Genomic DNA, 21,016 nt, shown 5'->3' with positions numbered 1-21,016 from the left:
AGACGACTTAACGTCATCACGCCCAACTTTAGCCGCCTTTAGCTTAGCGGTACTGACGTGAAGTCATGTGACCGTGCTGTAGTTCCTTTATAGCCCAACATTAGCCTCCTTTAGCTTAGCGGTGGTGACGTGAAGTCATGTGACCGTGCTGTAGTTCCTCTATAGCCCAACATTAGCCGCCTTTAGCTTAGCGGTGGTGACGTGAAGTCATGTGACCGTGCTGTAGTTCCTTTATAGCCCAACATTAGCCTCCTTTAGCTTAGCGGTGGTGACGTGAAGTCATGTGACCATACTGTAGTTCCTTTATAGCCCAACATTAGCCGCCTTTAGCTTAGCGGTGGTGACGTGAAGTCATGTGACCGTGCTGTAGTTCCTCTATAGCCCAACATTAGCCGCCTTTAGCTTAGCGGTGGTGACGTGAAGTCATGTGACCGTGCTGTAGTTCCTTTATAGCTCAACATTAGCCACCTTTAGCTTAGCGGTGGTGACGTGAAGTCATGTGACCGTGCTGTAGTTCCTTTATAGCCCAACATTAGCCTCCTTTAGCTTAGCGGTGGTGACGTGAAGTCATGTGACCGTGCTGTAGTTCCTTTATAGCCCAACATTAGCCACCTTTAGCTTAGCGGTGGTGACGTGAAGTCATGTGACCGTGCTACAGTTCCTTTAGAGCCCAACATTAGCCGCCTTTAGCTTAGCGGTGGTGATGTGAAGTCATGTGACCGTGCTGTAGCCTAACGTTAGCTTTTTACTTCAGAAATCATCAAGTGGTGTTAACATGTGGAGATTATCCTGCTGAAGTAAACATGTAATTATCATAAACGTTTGTTTGACACTGAGATTATTTTCTGACATAATCCAGAATCACATGGAGAAATACACCAGTGTTTATCTAAACAACTAATACAGCTAGTCTCATGTCTGATTATCAAAGCCGCATGCTACGAGGTGGTAGCCAAGCACAGGATAGTTAGAAAACAAGTTGTTTTGTATCATGTAGTTCCGTGTCCCGGAATGATGTGGAATCTGGTAGCCACATTTAGCAGTCAACATTTTGAAGGTGGCATCAACATGTTTGGACAAAGTAACAATGCGCTACCATATAAAAGACACAAGTTGGAACAAGGAAGGCACAATTAGCGACATTTTGAAACTTGGTGTATCTCGTTGGGAAGTAGTATCCAAGCACATGATAGTTATATAAACAAACTTTATAAATAAATTGTCAAGTGGTAAAATCCCGCTCAAAAAGTAGTCCCATGTTGTTGGAGTGTCCAGGAATGATGCAGTAATGTTTTGAAAAGTGGTTGCCACATGTTGAGCTATCAAAGTCACAGGTTAGCATGTTAGCAGTTACAAATTAGGAGGGTGGTACCCAGATGTTTGGACACAGTAGCCACATGTTAGCATATCACAACAGAAGGTGCAATTACAAGGTAGCCACAGAATGTTTGGTGATGCTAGCCACATGTTTGGAGATAGTCCACATGTTTGGGGATGCTAGTCACATGCTAGGAGATTCTAGCCAAAAGTTTGGAGATTCTAGCCAAAAGTTTGGAGATGCTAGCCACATGTTGGAGATGCTAGCCACATGTTTGGAGATGCTAGTCACATGTTTGGAGATGCTAGTCACATGTTTGGAGATGCTAGCCAGATGTTTGGAGATGCTAGTCACATGCTAGGAGATGCTAGCCACATGTTTGGAGATGCTAGTCACATGCTAGGAGATGCTAGCCGCATGTTTAGGGATGCTAGCCAGATGTTTAGACATGCTAGCAACATGTTTGGAGATGCTAGCCACCATGTTGGAAGATGCTAGCCACCATGTTGGAAGATGCTAGCCACATGTTTGGAAATGCTAGCCACATGTTTGGAGATGCTAGCCACCATGTTTGGAGATGCTAGCCACATGTTTGGAGATGCTAGCCACATGTTTGGAGATGCTAGCCACATGTTTGGAGATGCTAGCCACCATGTTTGGAGATGCTAGCCACATGTTTGGAGATGCTAGCCACCATGTTTGGAGATGCTAGCCACATGTTTGGAGATGCTAGCCACATGTTGGAGATGCTAGCCACATGTTGGAGATGCTAGCCACATGTTTGAGGATGCTAGCCACATGTTTGAGGATGCTAGCCACATGTTTGGACGTGTTAGCCACATGTTTGAGGGGTAGCTACTTGATGTAAGCTGGTAGCCACATGCTGAAAGTCAGTAGCCCGCGGTTAGCGTCCCTCAGGCTGATGGCGGGGCAGTTTGCGGCAGCTGATAGAAACCTTTCTTCCTGGATCTCCTCAGCATGTCGAGGAGCAGAGCAGCGGCGGCGAGCCCAACGGCGGAGCAGAGGACTGGGATGAGAACGCTGCCGAGACTGGGAGGACTGGAGCTCCTTTCTGTGTGGAGGAGGACACATTCAGGATAAAATAAACCAGGAGGTTGTTAACTATGTCAGTAGCAAATCAAACTTTATTTATTTAGCACTTTTCATACACAAAAAGGTAACTATGTGCAATATGTGCAATATATATATATATGCCGTTAATAACTGTGCAATATATACCAGGTAACATGAAGCTGTCTATGGCTCTTCTCTGCTGTAACAATGTAAATGTCCCCTCTGCGGGACTAATACAGGGATTCTGATTCTGATTCTGAAAGTGCTTCACAAACCAAAAACATAGAACATTTACTAATAAAAACAATACTATCTCCCCCTCCCCAGGTAATAATCAGAGTAACAAATAGCTTTGTGATTTACAAGAACCCTTACTACCGAATCAGAATCAGAACAGGTTTATTGCCAACTAGGTTCACACGTGGAATTTCCCTTGGTGTATATATGGTGCATACATAAACACAGTTAAAGATCAATTGTAAGAAAAACAACCAAAAAATTAAAACTATTATTAAAACAATTTTTTTTAAATCTATGTAAAAAGTCTCATACAAGGACATAGAATTTCCGGTTCAGTTTGTCTGTGATAATGCATAAAACATATATTAAGTCAAAGGGAGACAGCACTGACCTCTGACCCGGATGCTGAACACTCGGACCTGGAACCCCAGCTCGTTGGTCACGTTGACCTGGTACATCCCCGAGTCTCTGGCCGTCACGTTGACCAATAGGAAGGTGCCGTTGGACGAGTATAGCTCCGTCCCATTGGCCAGGTTCTTCAGACTGACGGCGGCGGGCGGGAAGCAGACGGTGTGGCAGGAGACGGTGATGGTTTGTCCCTCCTGGACCACCGTAGAGGGCAGGACCAGCACCGAGGTGTTCCTGGGGGGCGCTGTGGAGACCAGATTAAGATTATAATGCTTTGCTGAACAACTAATACTCTTTATAATGTGAAAGCTTGTCAGACATTTGATTTAAAGTCTTTCTGAAATGGTAAATGGTAACAGGACTTTACTTATATAGCGCTTTATCAGGTCTTTTCGACCCCTCAAATTACTTTACATACTACGAGTCATTCATCCATTCACACCTCATTCATGCAGAGGGTTTAGGGTTAGGGCTAGTGAAACACGTCAAACTTTTATTCTAGTCATGACAATAAAATGCTGCTTTTCGCCCAACTAGCAGTGAAATATCCCCTTTTTTGGAAACAATAGCCGCTTTCACACCAAGTACTTAGCCGGTACTTGTTCCCCTGAACTCTTTAGTCCCTGGAACAGGGATAGTAGATCGCGTTCTCACCGGAATAAGTCCCAGAGGGAGGATTAGGCAAATGAAGCCGCTGACGTCACTTCTTCTTCTGCTTTGAGTTTTACGGGGCGTGGTTTGCAAATCGTCCGGCCAATCAGAAATTGTTAGTGTGGCCGACACACCGGGTGTTTCTCAATGTCGAGGAAGGCTGCTCCAGAGCCACTATTTCAAGCGTACTACGTCATCGAGTGCCGCCGAAGGACTGTTCCAATCTCCAGCATACTTGGAAATCTACCGAGCCAGGCGTACTTAGTTTGGAGAAATGTCGAGGCTCCACATGTGTAGACTCCGCGGTCTTAAAATCCCCACAATGCTTTGCGCACGGACCAATTTCCCCAAATCTGTGGCGGAAAATGTAAGGCGGGGCCTCTCATATGACGCACACCTGCTCACCTGTTCCACTCTTCGTTTTCCGAATGCCAGGAAGCATTCTTGTCTCGCTTCTGAAGCAAGTGACTCGGAAGACATGTGCTACCAAGGAAGCGTACTCGACATTGAGAAACACCCACCCACGAACCATTTCCTCCTCAGGAAAGTACCACCTCTCTAGCAGGGACTATCTGGATGTGAAAAGGTTCGCGCGAACTAGGGGCTAGTTCCAGATCCTTTTTGGTGTGAAACCAAATCTCCCCCTATCGGCCTAGTTCGGGGGAAAAGTACTCCGGTGTGAAAGCGCCTATTGACGGTTTCTTAGATATGAAAAAGTCTCTATTTTAGCCTCTCTTTTTTGTACTTAACCTGGCCCAGTGTGTTCTTTATGGATTACATATCCTCTATTGCCAAATATTGGGATTTGTTTCCACGGCACAGCAGCATGTTTATACCCAAAAAACGACTAAATAGAGTATGACAAAAAATAAGTTAGAATATAATGCAGACCATTTACATGCACTAAAACCTATATAACACAATACAGGAAGGGGAACACCACAACAAGCTAAATCTCCAACTACTTTGATAATGGATGAACTTTCTCTGTTTTATATCAAAGTGACTGGACTTTTTAAAACTGCTCGGCAGGGGTTTCGAAACAGTAGTTTCAACAATGAGGAGGAAGATTTCTCAGAAAGTGTGAAGGAGGATCATTTAGTGTCAAACACAGGAAGGGAGTTTCAATGGAAAGTCAAAACAAGACAACTTTTAACACTAAGATAAGGGCATCACAACTTTTATCCTTCTATTATAACTCCTCCTGACAGAACGTCTGTAATTAAAAAGTGAAAGAATGAAACTGAACTGTTTGGTGAAGCAGAGTTTATAACAGGAGCGGTTTAACAGTTTATATAAGGCTGTGGCGCAGTGGGTTGTGCGTTGGTGTTGGGATCAGGGGGTCACAGGTTCAAACCCCACTGCAGTCAGCATGTCGTTGAGACTCTTCACCCCAAACTGCTCCTGTGGGGATTCTCCACAGTGTTGAGTATGTAAGTCACTTTGGATAAAAGCGTCTAACAAGTAACATGTGATGTAAGATCATATAATTAACCTTTAAAACACTGAATGGGCTGGCTTTTAACTTCTAAAAACACCTTTTTAAAAATGCTTTTTACTAAGCCTTAACTTTTAATATCAAAAAGAAAATCCAATGCATTCCAACAAATAGTGATTTATAAACTCTGCCTAAGTTAAAACATCAGTATTGTGATATTTAAAAATGAATATGAACGTGTATTCTTTGCATTACTTGAGGTCTTAAACCACTGCAACTTCCTTTATTTCACCAGATGCCATTTTCTAGGATTCAATTCTGAAAATTCTAACATTAGAATTCAGTGTTTTATTGGCAGAGTTTATAGATTGTTTTATCTTCATGGTCTACTGTATCTACTTTTTAATGTATATTTTAATTCTATTTTGAGATGTTTAAATTCTCGAATTGTTTATTTCTACTCTTTAACTTCTACTCATGTGCAATGCCTTGTTTTTTTATGCTGCTGCAACGCAAACTCTTTCCAATTTGGGATCAATAAAAACCTCTCATCTTATCTTATTGGAAATTTAAGGAAAACATCATCAATAGTTTCTATAACAAATCTAAAACGTCCTTTTACTCAATGCATGTATACTTTTAAATAGCAAGACCATAGAAAGGGAAATCTTAGCAGTGTCTCTAATGGCGCATTTCCACTGCAGGCCTCGCTCGGCTGAGTACGGTTTGGTTAGGTCTCGTTAGGCCAGGCTCACTTTATGCTGCGTCTCCATTACAGTTTAGTAGCTGGGGCAGTAACTATAGTAACGCAGTGTAGGCGGAGCCGTGACGTCATCTTCAATGAGAAACACAGGGAAAACAACACAGCCGTTAGCTGTTAGCCCTCAGAGCTCACAGCTCCTCATATCTGTTCAGAAACTAGACAGAAGTTAAACAAGTACAAACCACAGACTGCCTGTGTCATGGAGAATACAGTCGCTGCTTTATTTATGTCTGTAGGCCGTTGTTGTGAGTGTGGACGGTCGGAGCATATATAACGTTAGCTTAGCCGATCTCCATTCAGAAAACACGCATTTTAAAAGGTGTTTCGCCTGCCGTCTGTCTGCAGACTTGTCAAAGCATTAATTCATGGTTTTTACTAACCGGTATCAGTATGTTGTTACTTCGGCATCATTTTGAAACGTGTATTACAATTAAATCACGGTCAAATATGTTCATCTTGTTGTAGTTGCCAGCGATTCTCTCACTAGTTCAGCAAACTCAGCCCGGTTGTTGGCCCGGAAAGAACCTCGATATTGGAGAGCCAGAAAAACTGTGAAACAGTACCCGCTAGCCGGAACTACCCCGAGTGGAAACGCAACAAAAAAACGGGCCGGGTTTGGCACGGCACGCTTAAACCGTGCTACGCGCGGCAGTGGAAATGCGCCATTAATGTTCACTGAAGTTATTCATATATATATATATATATATATATATATATATGTGTATGTGAATATCTGTGGATGTAATCAGCTGCTCGCTCAGGAGGCCGACACATTACTGAGCACAGAGTCACAGTTTATTTCTGTCCACAGCAGCTCAGCATCTTGTGAAGGAGGGAGACTCTTCAGATAACATCTGTCACAACAACCACAGAAACAAGAAGCAGAAGAGGAACCGGGGGAACATTTATAAAGTCTGTCATCCACCAAAAATGTTATTATCATTCAGAGGAAGTTAAAACAAACTTTTTATTGACCTTTTTAATAACTGTGCGCTTAACCTGCCCACAAAGTTACATTTATGAAAACATATTTGATTTAGTTAGCATCCAGTTAGTCATGCACATCTTATTGTTGTAAATAAGTCTGAGGTTCACAACATTTTAATCCGAGATTAACGAAACCTGAATCTGAAATGTACACAATTTAAATCTGAGTTTAACAAGATTAAAATCAACAGAACCCAAATCTGAGGTTAATAAAATTGTAAACTAGTTTTTGATTTGTATATGCACTGATTTCACTGCAAGGTGTTAATTTAATCGATGCCCATCAAAAACAAATCTATATTTCAACCAAAGGAATGTATTGCAAATTAATGTATCATACTTGTACGTAAAATATGTCTACTTATGTTTATATTAAAGGGGACCTATCATGCAAAATGCACTTTCTGATGTCTCTCTACATCAACATGTGTCCCCGGTGTGTCGGGGAACTCACGCAGTGTCAGGAAATAAAACCCTCTCTCTTTTCCTCCGTACCCAAATCTCTAAAAACGGGGAACAACGGAGCTGATCCAGATTTGCGTCCGATATGACGTAATATCTGAAATGTGGACCCACGGCCCAATCAGAAACGTTGCTATCAGAAACAATGCCCGACTGTTTTGGACGTAATATGGTCGGTGTTTACATTAGCATCGCTAACACTCAGAGCTAACCTGTACTGGAGAGCATGTGTGTGAAGAAGCAGGAAGTAGAAAGGAACTCACCTTGTGGTATAACCGGCAAGAGAGAAAGCCTTTGAGCTCCAAACTGTTTCAGAGAGAATCCTTGATAATCCATGATATGGCGTTTCATCACGGCAGCATTTAGTTTAGACAGTAGCTGCCGGGTCCCGCTTGAGCTCTGACCCCTCCTCTTTAAAGCTTTATACCCAAACATCACTTTAGAAACAGGAAGTGGAATAGAGGGATATGAGGCATGGCTAGAATGATCTGTTTGGTGTTTGGAGCAAAACACTTCATAGACATGTTTTTTATATATTTTTATATATCTGAGACCCAGTGGCGGCGCCAGGGTATGGCTGGGGTAGGCTACAGCCATACCAAGAAATGGCTTAGCCCTACCTTAGCCCGACCATGAAAAATTATGTTAAAGTAAGCATGTTGAGAACACGGATTGCGAAAATCTACCGGTCGTGTCCACAACACACAAACTGATCCTGAAGTGGACGTTACTGACGCAATATGGTTGAGACCATTCGGCTTATGCTAGAGGGGTGTAAGGAATAGTCTAAGTAGTGGGGGAGTTTTATACACTAAAGGTGTGGAAATCCTTTCGCGTTATAATATCAGCGCGGCCGCGGTCAGATCGAAATGCTTCCGAATGCAATTTGAACAGCCAAACAGAGCAACGAAACGTTGGGTCTGCTGCGTCATGCATTACTGATTCACGTGTACAGTGAAAAGTCCCCAAACTCGCGCCGAGTAAATTGCAGACAGACAGCAGAACTTCTAAGATTAATTGTATATTTCGGATGGATAGATTTGTTCTTAAACGCCCTCGCATTGAGGTACAAGTCGAACAGGCGCTTTAATGCGACCCTACAAGGATGGCTATACGGATTTACACAGACTCATATGCATCTCCCTGACTCTGCGCTCTGCTGGCGGTGAACGCAGCTTCTCCTGTCTCCGTCGCATCAAGAATTATCTAAGAAACAGCAGTGGTGATGCACGGAACAGCAACCTGGGCCTGCTGGCTAATGGCTATCAATAAGCAGAGGAGTAAAGCACTGGATGTCCAGCGTGTCATTGACATTTTCGCTTCCAACCACAACAACCGGCGGATCGTGCTGCTTTGAGAACGTCAATAGTGAGTTTTGAATATATTTTGTAATAATGGGTCATTTGAAAAAGTGGCCACCTGTTGTGTGCTGTGTCTGTCTCTCTCTGTTTACCTGTGTCTCTCCCTCACTCTCCCTCTCTCTCTCTCTCTCCGTGTCAATTCTATATGCCAACTTTTCTTGTTTCTGCCGCTGCGTAGCATGCTGTAACAACGTGGAATTAGCAGAATAGGCTATTGTATTGTTTAACTCACACCTGTTGCTCTCGATGTAATTTAGCTGATAAAAGGAGACTAATAAAAGCCTCACGCGTGGCGTTTCACTGTCAATGGGTGCGATATAGCGTGTATGTAATTACATTAGGCTACAAATACTGACTTGAGCCCCACCACTGTATGGGTTAGCCCTACCATAGACTACCCAACAAAAATACTCTGGCGCCGCCACTGCTGAGACCTATGCTATTGCCTGAAAATAGCATGATAGGTGAGCTTTCAGTGAATGTTTTTAGTGTGAAATCACCAAAAACAAGAGAGTTAAGAAAATAAATGTTTCGTGTGGAGTTCCTCAAGGCTCTGCACTCGGTCCTCTAGGTTTTCGATTATATTTTATATAATTTTGAATGTGCCAATTAAATGTTAAACTAATAATTAAACTAAATAAGGGCCTAACGCTCTCACATGGAGCGCCTCATGGCTCTGAGTTTTAGCTTCACTTTTACTCTCAATGAGTCATAGTACTACACCACTGACAACAGTAACGTACCTGTGACGGTGATAGATCGGGTCATCAGTTGTGCTTCGTACTGATTGGATGCTTCACACAGGTAGGAGGCGGAGTCCTGCAGCCGGGCGGAGGAGAGGCTGAAGGAGAGAGAGGAGGAGGCGGAGTCTGTCCTCTGAACTTCCTCCCCCTCCCTCCTCAACACCAGCGTGGGGGGCGGGGCTCCGTCTGATTGGCAGGTAAAGGTCACCTGCTGCCCCTCCAGCACTTGCTCACCTGGACTCACTGACAGGGAGGTTCCCCTCGGAGGATCTGCAACACAAACGGGACTCATTGGTTCAGATTTCAAAAACTTGAAACTCAGTTTGACAAAATCTGAATCGGAGTTCGACTAAACCAGAATTTGAGATTAACAAAGCGTGAATTTGTTAATCCCAAATGATTCAATCGGAGATTTACAAAACCTGAATCTGAGATTTAAAAAATAAATAATCTGAGAGGAACAACATTTTAATCTGAGTTCAACAAAACTTGAATTTGTGCTTTTCGAAACCTTTAATCTAAAATCAACAAAGCCTGAATTTTAATTCAACAAAACCTCAATCTGAGATTAAAGAAGTAGCTCCTTCACAATAAAAGCCTCTAACAGGAAGTATTTGATTTGCTCAGACACTCACAGTGAACCTTTAGAGCTACACTCGTCCTCCTGGACCTCCAAACATCTCCGTCCTCCCTTAGCAGCTCCGCCCTGCAGACCAGAACCGGCTGATCCTCCTGGACCTGGTACTGAAGAACAGACGAGACGTTCTGTAAGGAACCGGAGAACCTGAGCGACTCGGACAACAGCGTCCTGTTGCCAGACAACCACAGGATCCTCATCTGATTGGCTGAGAACACGTTGGTGACGTTACAACGAAGGACCGCCTCTTGACCAAGGAGGACCGGACCGGGAGCTTCCAGAACCGGATCGGACGGAAACGCTGCGAGAAGAAACATCCGGAGAGTTAGAGATACTTCATCGACAACACATCCTGAAGTCTATGAGGAGATGTTCCTACTTCTCTCTTTATTTATTACCTCAGTAAACATTTTCCTGATGAGTTTATGGTCTCAATCTGTATTTCCAAGTCTTCTTCAACACAGCATGATGTCATTTAGTAAACTATAGTCCCATTAAAAGTAAAATAGACGATAAAGCGGCGCATGCTTGTGGGCGGGGCTACCTGTGATGTCATTTTCACAGTTTCCTAGTGTTGGTTGTACTCACTGTAGCTCACTCTCTTTGTCACTAAGTGGCTGTAAAATCGGTATATAAACCAACTTGGCAATAAACTAGGTGGTGATGTTATTTAAAAACATGACTTTCCAGCTCTCTTAACCCTCCTCTCCTCTTCGAAAGTGAGACGTGTTAAAGTGACGGCTTTATATAATCATTTACGCTGATGCATAGCAGATACAGTCCCTAAAGAGACAACAGGAAGTTATCTTTTTAAAGCCACTCACTGAGTAGAGGACATTTTCCACCAACACACTGAGTTTATTTTAGGCACTTGAAGGTTGTTGCACATTATTGATCATCTCTGTTTAATTACTTCCTGCAAATAAAGATGTGTCCTGTTTAAAAAAACGGTTTACTTCTGTGTATCGTCTCTATCGTTATCTGATGAAGTGTGTCTGAAAGGATTTGATGTTCCTGTGAGAGGTTCATGAACTCCTGACAGAACAAACTGAGGGTCCAATGTCTCTGCGGGGGAGCTGTGTCTTACTGGAACTGTGTGAGGGGGTGTACAGTGTGTGTGTGTGTGTGTGTGTGTGTGTGTGTGTGTGTGTGTGTGTGTCTGTGTGTGTGTGTGCGTGTGCGTGCGTGTGTGCGTGTGTGTGTGTGTGTGTGTGTGTGTGTGTGTGTGTGTGTATGTGTGTGTGTGTGTGTGTGTGTGTGTGTGTGTGTGTGTGTGTGTTTGGCCCTGCTCCCCTGTTGTGTCACTTCCTGTCAGTGTGTCCTGCTCGGATCAGATTCAACACAGATCAGTGAGAGGAACCTCCCTCTGCATTGGCTTCGACTTATATTAAATGCATTTCCTTGAACTGTCCCCTTATTTAAAGCAGTATTTTTGTACCTTCAAATGATCGAGTCAGACACTCTGTCCAGATGTATTCCTCTGTCCATTGTCAGAAGAGCGTTGACGTGTAAAGCCCCAACAGACTGGAGTACTTGACCTGCTGATCATCAGTGGGTTCGTTTCAGCAGCATCATGTCACTTCCAGCTGCTCTTGTTATTGATCAAACTGATCTGAGACCCTGTCCATCACATTGTGAGGATTGTAGGTCTGACTCCATGAATGCTACGTGACAGACGGTACGTGGTTTGTCGTGCTTTGCTTTCTGGTATTTTCTTCATGTCTGTCTGTGAGACGTGGCTTTTGTCGGGACCCCCTTGAAAACCAGATGGTGCGTCTCGAGGGCTTTATCCGAATAAATACATTTCTATATATATATAATCTAACAGAAGGGAGGGGCTCTGTGACCTTCGACCGCTCTGGTCTGACCGTCAGGCAAACTGAAGTGTCGACTGACCCTGACCCCCCTTTGAGACCCTCAGAGTCCCTCAGAGAGACCCTGAGCCCCCTCTGAGACCCTCAAGAGACCCTCAGAGAGACCTGCAGGAATGTCTCAGTATCTAATGTAATCCTGTCTAGTGCTGTCCCAATGCCTGATCTCCTGCATTCTTCAAAGCAGATTCCTGGATAACCGCACTTCCAAAATACTTCACACTTGAATCTCTGCTTCTTTGGAACCTGAGAAAAATATCTGCCCAATTTGAAGTCACTCCGATGAACGCTATTGGATTGTGGACTACAGTTTTGAAGCCACACGTTTGGCATGTTGTTTTATTGGCTGTCACCTTGTTGTTATTTTGAAGACTCTATGTTGATTTTGGGAAACCAGAAGTGACGTAAGAGGGCGGAGCTAAAACTACCGAGCATTGAAGAGAGGCTCTATTCTGCTTGTTGTGGTGTTCTCTCTCATGCAGATGGGTGCTACTGAAATGCAGTACACTCGGGTGTAACGTCACTCCTATTTCCCAACTCCATGTAAAAGTAAGGCAGCATCATTTTGAGATGTTCAGAAAAAGTCTGACATTTAAGCAAAAAGTCTGAATTCTTGTGTGTGTGGTAAAAGTCAGATTCTCGAGATTATGAGAGAAAAAGTCATAATTTAGAAAAAAAAGTCATAAAAAAGAAAAAGTCAGAATTCAGATATTGTATTTGATTGATATCTGCAGAGGCTAAAACCCCTGTGTTGCGTCAGAGGGGGTTTCTCTCAGACTTGAAGGTTGCCACTTGGCTAAAGTATTTTTTATGTGACATTCTAAGTAAAATACTTTTACTCGCATACAAAGCGCTAAATGGTCAGGGACCATCCTACCTACAGGATCTTGTAATCTCCTATTGCCCCTCTAGGGCATTAAGGTCCCAGAATGCAGGTCTGTTGCTGGTTCCCAGAGTCCACTAACAAAGGTCAGGTGCTCGAGCTTTCGGCTACCCCGTTCCTCTGGAATCAACTTCCAGCGCTGATTAGGGAGACGGTGTCCACACATTTAAGAGCAGGTTAAAGACTTTCCTCTTTAGTACAGCGCACAGTTGAGACTGGTTTTAAACCCCCCCTCCTCATGGACCCTTCCTTTTATGGAATGTTTTTTATTGTACTCTAACTGTATTTGTGTCATTGTGTTATGTTCCTTTTTAAATTGGTGTTTTCACATTGATCTTATAAGATACGTTTGTTGTTTTCACATTGTTTTACATTGCCAATTGTGTTTGTTGACTTCTGAGACAAATAGGATTTGTGATTTTGGGCTATATAAATAAACTTGAATTGAAATTGAATCCTAACGGTGTCTCGGACTCACAGAAGACGAGGACCTGGAAACACTTCAATATTCCTCTCTGTGCACGGATGTTGATCGTTAGTAATCATGTTCATCTTGTGCTCTCTATATCCGAAGGTCACAACACTACTCACGGTAGACAGAACCCCAAAACCACTCCACGCACAAAAACACTTCCCAAATTGGGATCAATAACCACTCCAAATGTCATTTCACAGCCTAACGGGGATTTGGGTTTCGTCAGTGTCCTTTTGTGAATTCTGCTACTATGAATTATCCCTTGGTTTCAACTTGGTGGGCGGAGCCACTAGAGAGGTGCCTTGGTTTGTCATTGGGTCAGTTAGTTGAGCTGTTAAGGGACTCACAGAAGACGTGGAGCTGGATCTCAGCGGTCCGGATCACAGAGTCACACTCGGCCTCACAGCTGTACCCTCCCTGATCCTGGAGGTCCACATCCTGCAGGAGGAGCAGGGACTGGTTCTGGTGTGACCCCTGGAGCAGGGTGTGGTTCTGGTTCTGGTGTGACCCCTGGAGGAGGGTGTGGTTCTGGTGTGACCCCTGGAGGAGGGTGTGGTTCTGGTTCTGGTGTGACCCCTGGAGAAGGGTGTGGTTCTGGTTCTGGTGTGACCCCTGGAGGAGGGTGTGGTTCTGGTTCTGGTGTGACCCCTGGAGGAGGGTGTGGTTCTGGTCAGTCCTCCTCCAGGTGAAGGTGGGGGGGAGGAGACACCCAGAGGCCCGGCAGGTGAGCAGCAGATCTGAACCCCGATCTGCTGCAGGGACCAGGGGACTCAGATCCACCTGCAGGGGGTGAGCTGACAGAACAACAACACCGTATAAACACGACTACATGTAAACAACAACAAAACACGCTACAACGACTGCCGCTACAGAGATAGTTAACGTTAGTTAAGACGGTAAAGCCGTACCTGTGACGGTGATGGATCGGTTCACCAGGTGAGCTCCGTACTGATTGGATGCTTCACACAGGTAGGAGGCGGAGTCCTGCAGCGAGGCGGAGGAGAGGCTGAAGGAGAGAGAGGAGGAGGAGGCGGAGTCTGTCCTCTGAAGCTCCTCCCCCTCCCTCCTCAGCACCAGCGTGGGGGGCGGGGCTCCGTCTGATTGGCAGGTAAAGGTCACCTGCTGCCCCTCTAGCACCTGCTCACCTGGACTCACTGACAGGGAGGTGTTGGTGGGGGGGGCTGTGGGGGGGGAGGACAGGTGAGTTATGGAACGTTCGGTTAAACTGGAACACTTTGATAATTTAAGTAACATATACATTTGTAACAGCTTTGCTCCTCGAATCATAGTTGTATTTCTCTTCCGGTTCAGAGGGTGTGAAAAGCATCCGGAAAACACGTGGAACATTTCTAAAAAATACATTTCAGAAATTGGAAAAATCATTCAATAATAGCCAAGAATTAAAAGTAAAATGTGAACATTGTCAACATAGTCCTAAAAATATTGGGTGATGGTGAACTGCTAAAGCTGTCAACGACTTTCCTGTGGGGTTTTTCCCGACTTGTGATACACGAACGCAGTAAACTGGGGTGGACGTCATTTCTGACCTCCAATGTAAAGTCAGATATTTTGAGAAAAAGTCAGAATTCAGATATTTTAGGAAAAGTCAGAATTTAGAGATTTTGAGAAAAAGTCAGAATTTTGAGTAAAAGTCGGAATTCATATATTTTGGGGGAAAAGTCGGAATTCATATATTTTGGGGGAAAAGTCAGAATTTGGAGAAAAAGTCAGAATTTGGAGAAAAAGTCAGAATTCAGATATTTTGAGAAAAAGTCGGAATTCAGATATTTTAGGGAAAAAGTCAGAATTTAGAGATTTTGAGAAAAAGTCAGAATTCAGATATTTAGGGGGAAAAGTCAGAATTTTGAGAAAAAGTCAGAATTCAGATATTTAGGGGGAAAAGTCAGAATTTTGATATTTTAGAGAAAAGGTCAGAATTCAGATATTTTGGGGGAAAAGTCAGAATTTTGAGAAAAAGTCAGAATTCAGATATTTAGGGGGAAAAGTCAGAATTTTGATATTTTAGAGAAAAGGTCAGAATTCAGATATTTTGGGGGAAAAGTCAGAATTTTGAGAAAAAGTCAGAATTCAGATATTTCAGGGGAAAAGTCGGAATTCAGATATTTTGGGGGAAAAGTCAGAATTTAGATATTTTGGGGGAAAAGTCAGAATTTAGATATTTTGGGGAAAAGTCAGAATTTTGAGAAAAAGTCAGAATTTTGAGAAAAAGTCAGAATTCAGATATTTAGGGGGAAAAGTCAGAATTTAGAGATTTTGAGAAAAAGTCGGAATTCAGATATTTAGGGGGAAAAGTCAGAATTTTGAGAAAAAGTCAGAATTCAGATATTTTGAGAAAAAGTCAGAATTCAGATATTTTAGGGAAAAAGTCGGAATTTAGATATTTAGGGAGAAAAGTCAGAATTTTAATATTTTAGAGAAAAAGTCAGAATTCAGATATTTAGGGAGAAAAGTCAGAATTTTGATATTTTAGAGAAAAAGTCAGAATTCAGATATTTTAGAGAAAAAGTCAGAATTCAGATATTTTGGGGGAAAAGTCAGAATTTTGAGAAAAAGTCAGAATTCAGTTATTTTGAGGAAAAGTCAGAACTTTGAGAAAAAAATCAGAATAAAGTCAGAATGTTGAGAAAAAAATCAGAATAAAGTCAGAATGTTGAGAAATAGTCAGAATTCAGATATTTTGGGGAAAACTCAGAATAAAGTCAGAGACGTTAAAACAAACTTCTCTCTCACCGTGCACTCTGACCTCCACGCTGGCGCTGTGATTCCCCTCGCTGTTCCTCGCCTCGCAGTCGTAGCGTCCGGCGTCGCTCAGCCTCACCTGAGCGATCTCCAGCCTATCAGAGGGTCTGCCCGCCTCCACCTGTCCGCCTGCAGACCTGAAGCTCCAGCTGATCTGCGGCTCCGGGTTTCCCCTCGCGGAGCAGGAGAGGACGAACGGAGCGCCGACCATCAGCAGAGCAGAGGAGGAGATCTCCGTCACCACAGGAGCGACTGAGGAGGAGGACTTATTTCATTGTTGGGAGAACACTGAATGTCCTCTTCCAACATGAGAGTAACTTGATAACAAAGGTATCCCAACTGCAGCTAAGAACATGACAGGATGTGTGATGACCTAGAAGAGCATCAGGACTGTTTGAGGCAGATGATAGCTATGTGATTAACATGATGATTCAGCCTCTATGGAGAGAGACATCAAGCATGCTCATTTCTGACGTGGAGCTAATCTGAAGTAAACATTGAATACTGCTTTCTACTCCTCCATCTTGTGACTGTGTAACTCCCTCTCTTGGATATCAGCATGTGAAGGACACTGTTCAGGAACTAGTTGATGCTCTGTATGTGATGACTGCTTCCATTCTGGAGAGGATCACAAATATTATTAATATTATTATTATTCTATCCCTGAGCATCTGCTCTCCAGAGATTCACTCACAGAGCGGGTCCAGCAGAACCTCAGTCTCGCGGGTCTGGTCCTCCGTCGGCAGGTCCTTCAGGTCCAGCGTCGCCCTGCAGATCAGGCTCCGCCCCCGGTCCTGCTCCTGGGGCTTGAACCGGTACTCTGAGTGCTCCGTGCCCCTGGTGCTCTGCAGCACGGAGCCTCCCTGCAGCCAGCTGAGCGTCAGCTGCTCGGGGGGGTACACACCAGACACCTGACAGGTGAGCACAGACTCCGCCCCCAACCTGAGCCGCTCCTGACCACCAATCAGAGGGGCCGATGGGAAGGCTGCAAACACAGAGGTTTACTCATTATATACAGGGTTTACTATTTATTTACATAATGTTGACAATATCTGTTTTTTACTGCACATATTTTATATTGTATTCCATCCTATTTCAATGTAAATACTGCTTTATTTTATTTTTTTATTTGACTATATATTGTATTTTTTCTTAAAATAGTTCTGTGTTTTTAATTGTTGTGTTTTACTTTTATGTCTGCACCACGACACCAAGTCAGATTCCTCGTACGTGTCAACCTACCTGGTGATAAACCTGATTCTGATTCTGTAAATAAAATCCAACTTATAAATATAATATACTAAGTTCTGCAGTATATATATATATTTATATATTTGTGTGTATTTACAGTAGAGGTGCAGGGTGCTGAGGCTCTTCCCGCTTTCCTCCCCGCAGCGGACCCGGCACTGCAGGGCTCCTTCGTGGTGCATCCTGACGGGGTCAAAGGTCACTGAGGAGCCGCTCTGATTGGATTGCACTGAGGCTGCGAGGGGCCGGTCGTCCAGCCACGACCACGACACGGTCGGCCTTGTGGGACATCCCTGCACCCGGCAGAACAGCTGCTGCCACTGCCCGAGCCCGATGAGAGGCCTTCTGGGTAACACGTCCACCTGGAGGAGTCCCTGAACGCACCACGATGTCAGCAGCAGCAGCAGCACAGCTGGGAGGAAAACAACAACATGAAATATCAGAAACAGGTTTATTTCCAGGTAGGTCGACACGTACGAGGAATCTGACTTGGTGTCGTGGTGCATCCATAAAAGTAAAACACAGATAGAGAACTAGAAAAATATTTAAAATAATCCATGTACAAATATAATACATGTAAAATCAGAAATATCAGAAACAATAACACAACGTCAATAAAACACCTCGGAAACAATAACAACAAAAACAATTCTATCATCAATCACATTTTTTTATAAAGCACATTTAAAAACAACCCAAAGTGCTGCACAGAGCAGAACAGGAAGCCAACACAACCTTTCATAAGATAAATAAATAAAAGAAACACCGACGTAAACATTAACACTCAGCTCATATGCAGATAAACAAATGCATCGGCACCATCAGCCCGGTAAGGAGTCCAAGTATGGGTTTAGCCTGGATTCACAGGGTTCATTCACTTTTTCACCAATGACTTTCCATGACTTCTCCAGGACCTTTACCTAATTTTCCATGACCAAAACAATTACTCTTTCTCAGCAGTATGGAACAGGAAAATAAGGTCTGCATCTGAAACATGTTGAGCCTATCTAAAACAAATCTAATAGTTGGCTTACTAGCTTCTAATCTTCACGCTAAAGCAACTCAAATCTCTCACCAGCAAAACACCTCGTCAGTTAAATGCCATTTTACGTTTCATTACTATACCATACAGTATTTATTATCATTATAGTATTACTATTTCGACGATTAGCTAAAATATAAATTATATTTGACGCAACTTTAGTTCAATTTCCATGACTTTTCCAAAACTTTGGGAAAAATATTGTTTTCCAAAACTTTTCCAGGGCCTGGAATTTGCATTTTTAATTTCCATGAATTTTCCAGGTTTTTAATGACCGTAAGAACCCTGGATTTAAAGCAGTCAATGGAGGGGGGGGGGTCTGATAGGGAGGGAGGGTCTGATAGGGAGGGAGGGGTCTGATAGGGGGGAGGGAGGGGGGGAGTCTGATAGGGAGGGGGGGGTCTGATAGGGGGGAGGGAGGGGGGAGTCTGATAGGGGAGGGAGGGTCTGATAGGGAGGGAGGGTCTGATAGGGAGGGGGGGGTCTGATAGGGGGGGAGGGGGGGGGGGGGGGGGGAGTCTGATAGGGAGGGAGGGTCTGATAGGGAGGGGGGGGTCTGATAGGGGGGGGAGTCTGATAGGGAGGGAGGGTCTGATAGGGAGGGAGGGGGGGAGGGTTAGTATTTTAAGGTCTAATCAGTTTAATGCAAGTGATGAATGGTTGATAGCAAACTAACGTCTGTAACAGCAGCAGCGTTTGAGGTCATTTGGGTTCAAATGAATACATTCTGTGGAAGTTAGAGATTCAGAGAAGAAACTCGGAAATAAACAAAAATAAAAACAGCTGTTCTCTGAAAATAAAAAGTCAAATATAAAAATCTCATATTTTGAAGAAAACGACTAAAAATGTTAAAACAGTAAAAATAAAAATAGTAAGAAAAAAATTACAAATATTCTCTAAAATTAATCCGCAAATATAAAAGAAAACTTAGAAGTAAGTACAAATAAAAGTGTATAAACTTAATAATTAAATAGTTAAAATAAAAAGAATATCTTTAAATTGTGTTTTATTTGTTGAGATTTCTTCAGTTGTTAGAAGAAACCTGAAGATCCAGTTTGGACCTCAGAGCGTCTCAGAAGAACTCAAATGATTAACGACCCAGCTGATCTCATCAATGAAATCAATCCCACAGATTACTCATTACAAACATTTAATAAACACTCATTACTGTAACAGGATACTAGCAACAAACAGCTGTGACCTAAGGAGGCGTGTGGCGCAGTGGGTAGTGCGTTGGTGTTGGGGTCAGGGGACCACAGGTTCAAACCCCACTGCAGTCAGCATGTCGTTGTGTCCCTGAGACACTTCACTCCAAAGTGCTCCAGTGGGGATTGCCCACAGTGTTGAGTCTGGAAGTCGCTTTGGATAAAAGCGTCCAACACTGTGATGTAATGACCTCCAGCTTCGCCTGCAACACGTTAGCCATCAGGTAAAGTCAAATAGATCCAGGAGTTCACGGAGGGCTGAGGTTAACTGATAACCTGATTTATAATCAATAACATGAACAAAAACCTTTTATATATGAACTCCTTAACCAGCATCTGTTTAGCATTATTATTATTATTATAATAACTTTAATTTATATAGCGCCTTTCAAAACCTCAAGGTCGCTTTACAAAGAAACATACAAGGACAAGACATAAACATAAAACAGGGGGCAGAAGTGTAAGTGGTAATATTATTATATAACAGTTAGCATCCAAAGCAATCACAATTTGAGGATTTAAATAATAATGTACACAAAGACAGTAAATTAAACTCCAAGTCTTAAAAAGTAAAAAACAACAATAATTAATTTGTTATTATTTTAAAGACTGTCCTGAATTATTATAACGTGTTTTCTTATTGAAAGAAACAGGAATAAAAACAACAGTATACACATTTAATCTTAATTTAATCACAAGACACAAAGAGGAAAAAACAAATAATAATCATTTGAAAATCTGTAAAAATACAAAATACAATTATAAGAAAATAAAATTTAAAAAATATTGAAATAAAAAAATATATATATGAGGAAATAAAAAGTACAACATAATAATAAATAATAATAACAATAGTCTTACCGGAGAGAGCAGAGATCCTGCAGACAGACAGCGGAGACATCTCACTCCTCAGAGGACTAACAGGCTGATGGATGAAGGGTGGGTGAAGCAGCTGTCGACGTTCCTCTGGAAATCAGAACCAGTCGCGGGGTAAAATCCAGACGAGTGAAGCCGAGGGTCTCCAGCCTTTCTGTTCCTCTCTGAGTCTCACACGCTCTCTTTATACCCCCCCTCTGTGTGTGTGTGTTATTGTGAAAACAGTGCAGACCACAGCGCCCCCTGCAGGACACACACTGGAACTACACATACTTTTCTCTTCATAGCTATGAACAGTCGGATGTCTCTTTCTGTTTCAGTCTGTGAAACAGAAACAGCTCAGTTTGAGTGGAACCCTGTAACTCTGAGGAGAAGGAGAATGAACCCTGTTAACAGAACGAGTAGGATGAGCTGTAACGAGGAGACCCAGAGAGTCACATCAATTAAAGTTCAATCCTGGCACAATAATAATGTCAATTAAAAAAAGAAGCTGTTTAGGGAACCAAGTCTTCTCAATTCAAGTTACTATATATAATACAAAAAATACAAAATAACTATATTGTATTTGAAAAAT

At 42.9% G+C, this 21,016-nt stretch overlaps 1 protein-coding gene across 3 annotated transcripts; it reads right to left on the bottom strand.

Annotated features, from left to right (window-relative positions):
- Positions 1-593: 593 nt before the first annotated feature.
- On the bottom strand, positions 594-20,635 carry LOC117560148 (vascular cell adhesion protein 1-like). 3 transcript variants are annotated; one of them, XM_034236939.1, is made up of 11 exons: positions 20,428-20,635; positions 17,420-17,731; positions 16,766-17,056; positions 16,063-16,323; positions 14,220-14,492; positions 13,958-14,105; positions 13,659-13,921; positions 10,081-10,383; positions 9,446-9,715; positions 3,024-3,284; positions 594-2,390 (listed from the first exon to the last, which is right to left on the bottom strand). In XM_034236939.1, exons 1-11 carry the CDS (start codon positions 20,465-20,467, stop codon positions 2,233-2,235), a joined length of 2,580 nt encoding a protein of 859 aa, XP_034092830.1. In that variant the 5' UTR covers positions 20,468-20,635; the 3' UTR covers positions 594-2,232. The 3 variants fall into 3 exon arrangements, with proteins under 3 accessions (XP_034092830.1, XP_034092828.1, XP_034092831.1); XM_034236940.1 differs by adding an exon at positions 19,563-19,769 and having other exon boundaries at positions 595-2,390; positions 13,659-14,105; positions 20,428-20,604; XM_034236937.1 differs by having other exon boundaries at positions 13,659-14,105.
- Between the last annotated feature and the right edge of the window lie 381 nt (positions 20,636-21,016).

The sequence above is a fragment of the Gymnodraco acuticeps genome, unplaced genomic scaffold (genome assembly GCF_902827175.1).
Source record: "Gymnodraco acuticeps unplaced genomic scaffold, fGymAcu1.1, whole genome shotgun sequence".
Classification (NCBI taxonomy): domain Eukaryota; kingdom Metazoa; phylum Chordata; class Actinopteri; order Perciformes; family Bathydraconidae; genus Gymnodraco; species Gymnodraco acuticeps.
The sequence above is the reverse complement of the archived record's forward strand: the minus strand, read 5'-3'. Positions and strand labels throughout refer to the sequence as shown.

What these genes read in the sequence shown, in the direction of transcription:
- LOC117560148 (XM_034236937.1), bottom strand. Translation starts at nt 20,467, where the DNA reads ATGTCTCCGCTGTCTGTCTGCAGGATCTCTGCTCTCTCCG. An exon ending in CGTGGAGGTCAGAGTGCACG is followed by an intron (nt 14,493 to 16,062) that starts GTGAGAGAGAAG and finishes CCCCCCCCACAG; the next exon opens with CCCCCCCCACCAACACCTCC. An exon ending in TGTAGCTCTAAAGGTTCACT is followed by an intron (nt 9,716 to 10,080) that starts GTGAGTGTCTGA and finishes TTTGTGTTGCAG; the next exon opens with ATCCTCCGAGGGGAACCTCC.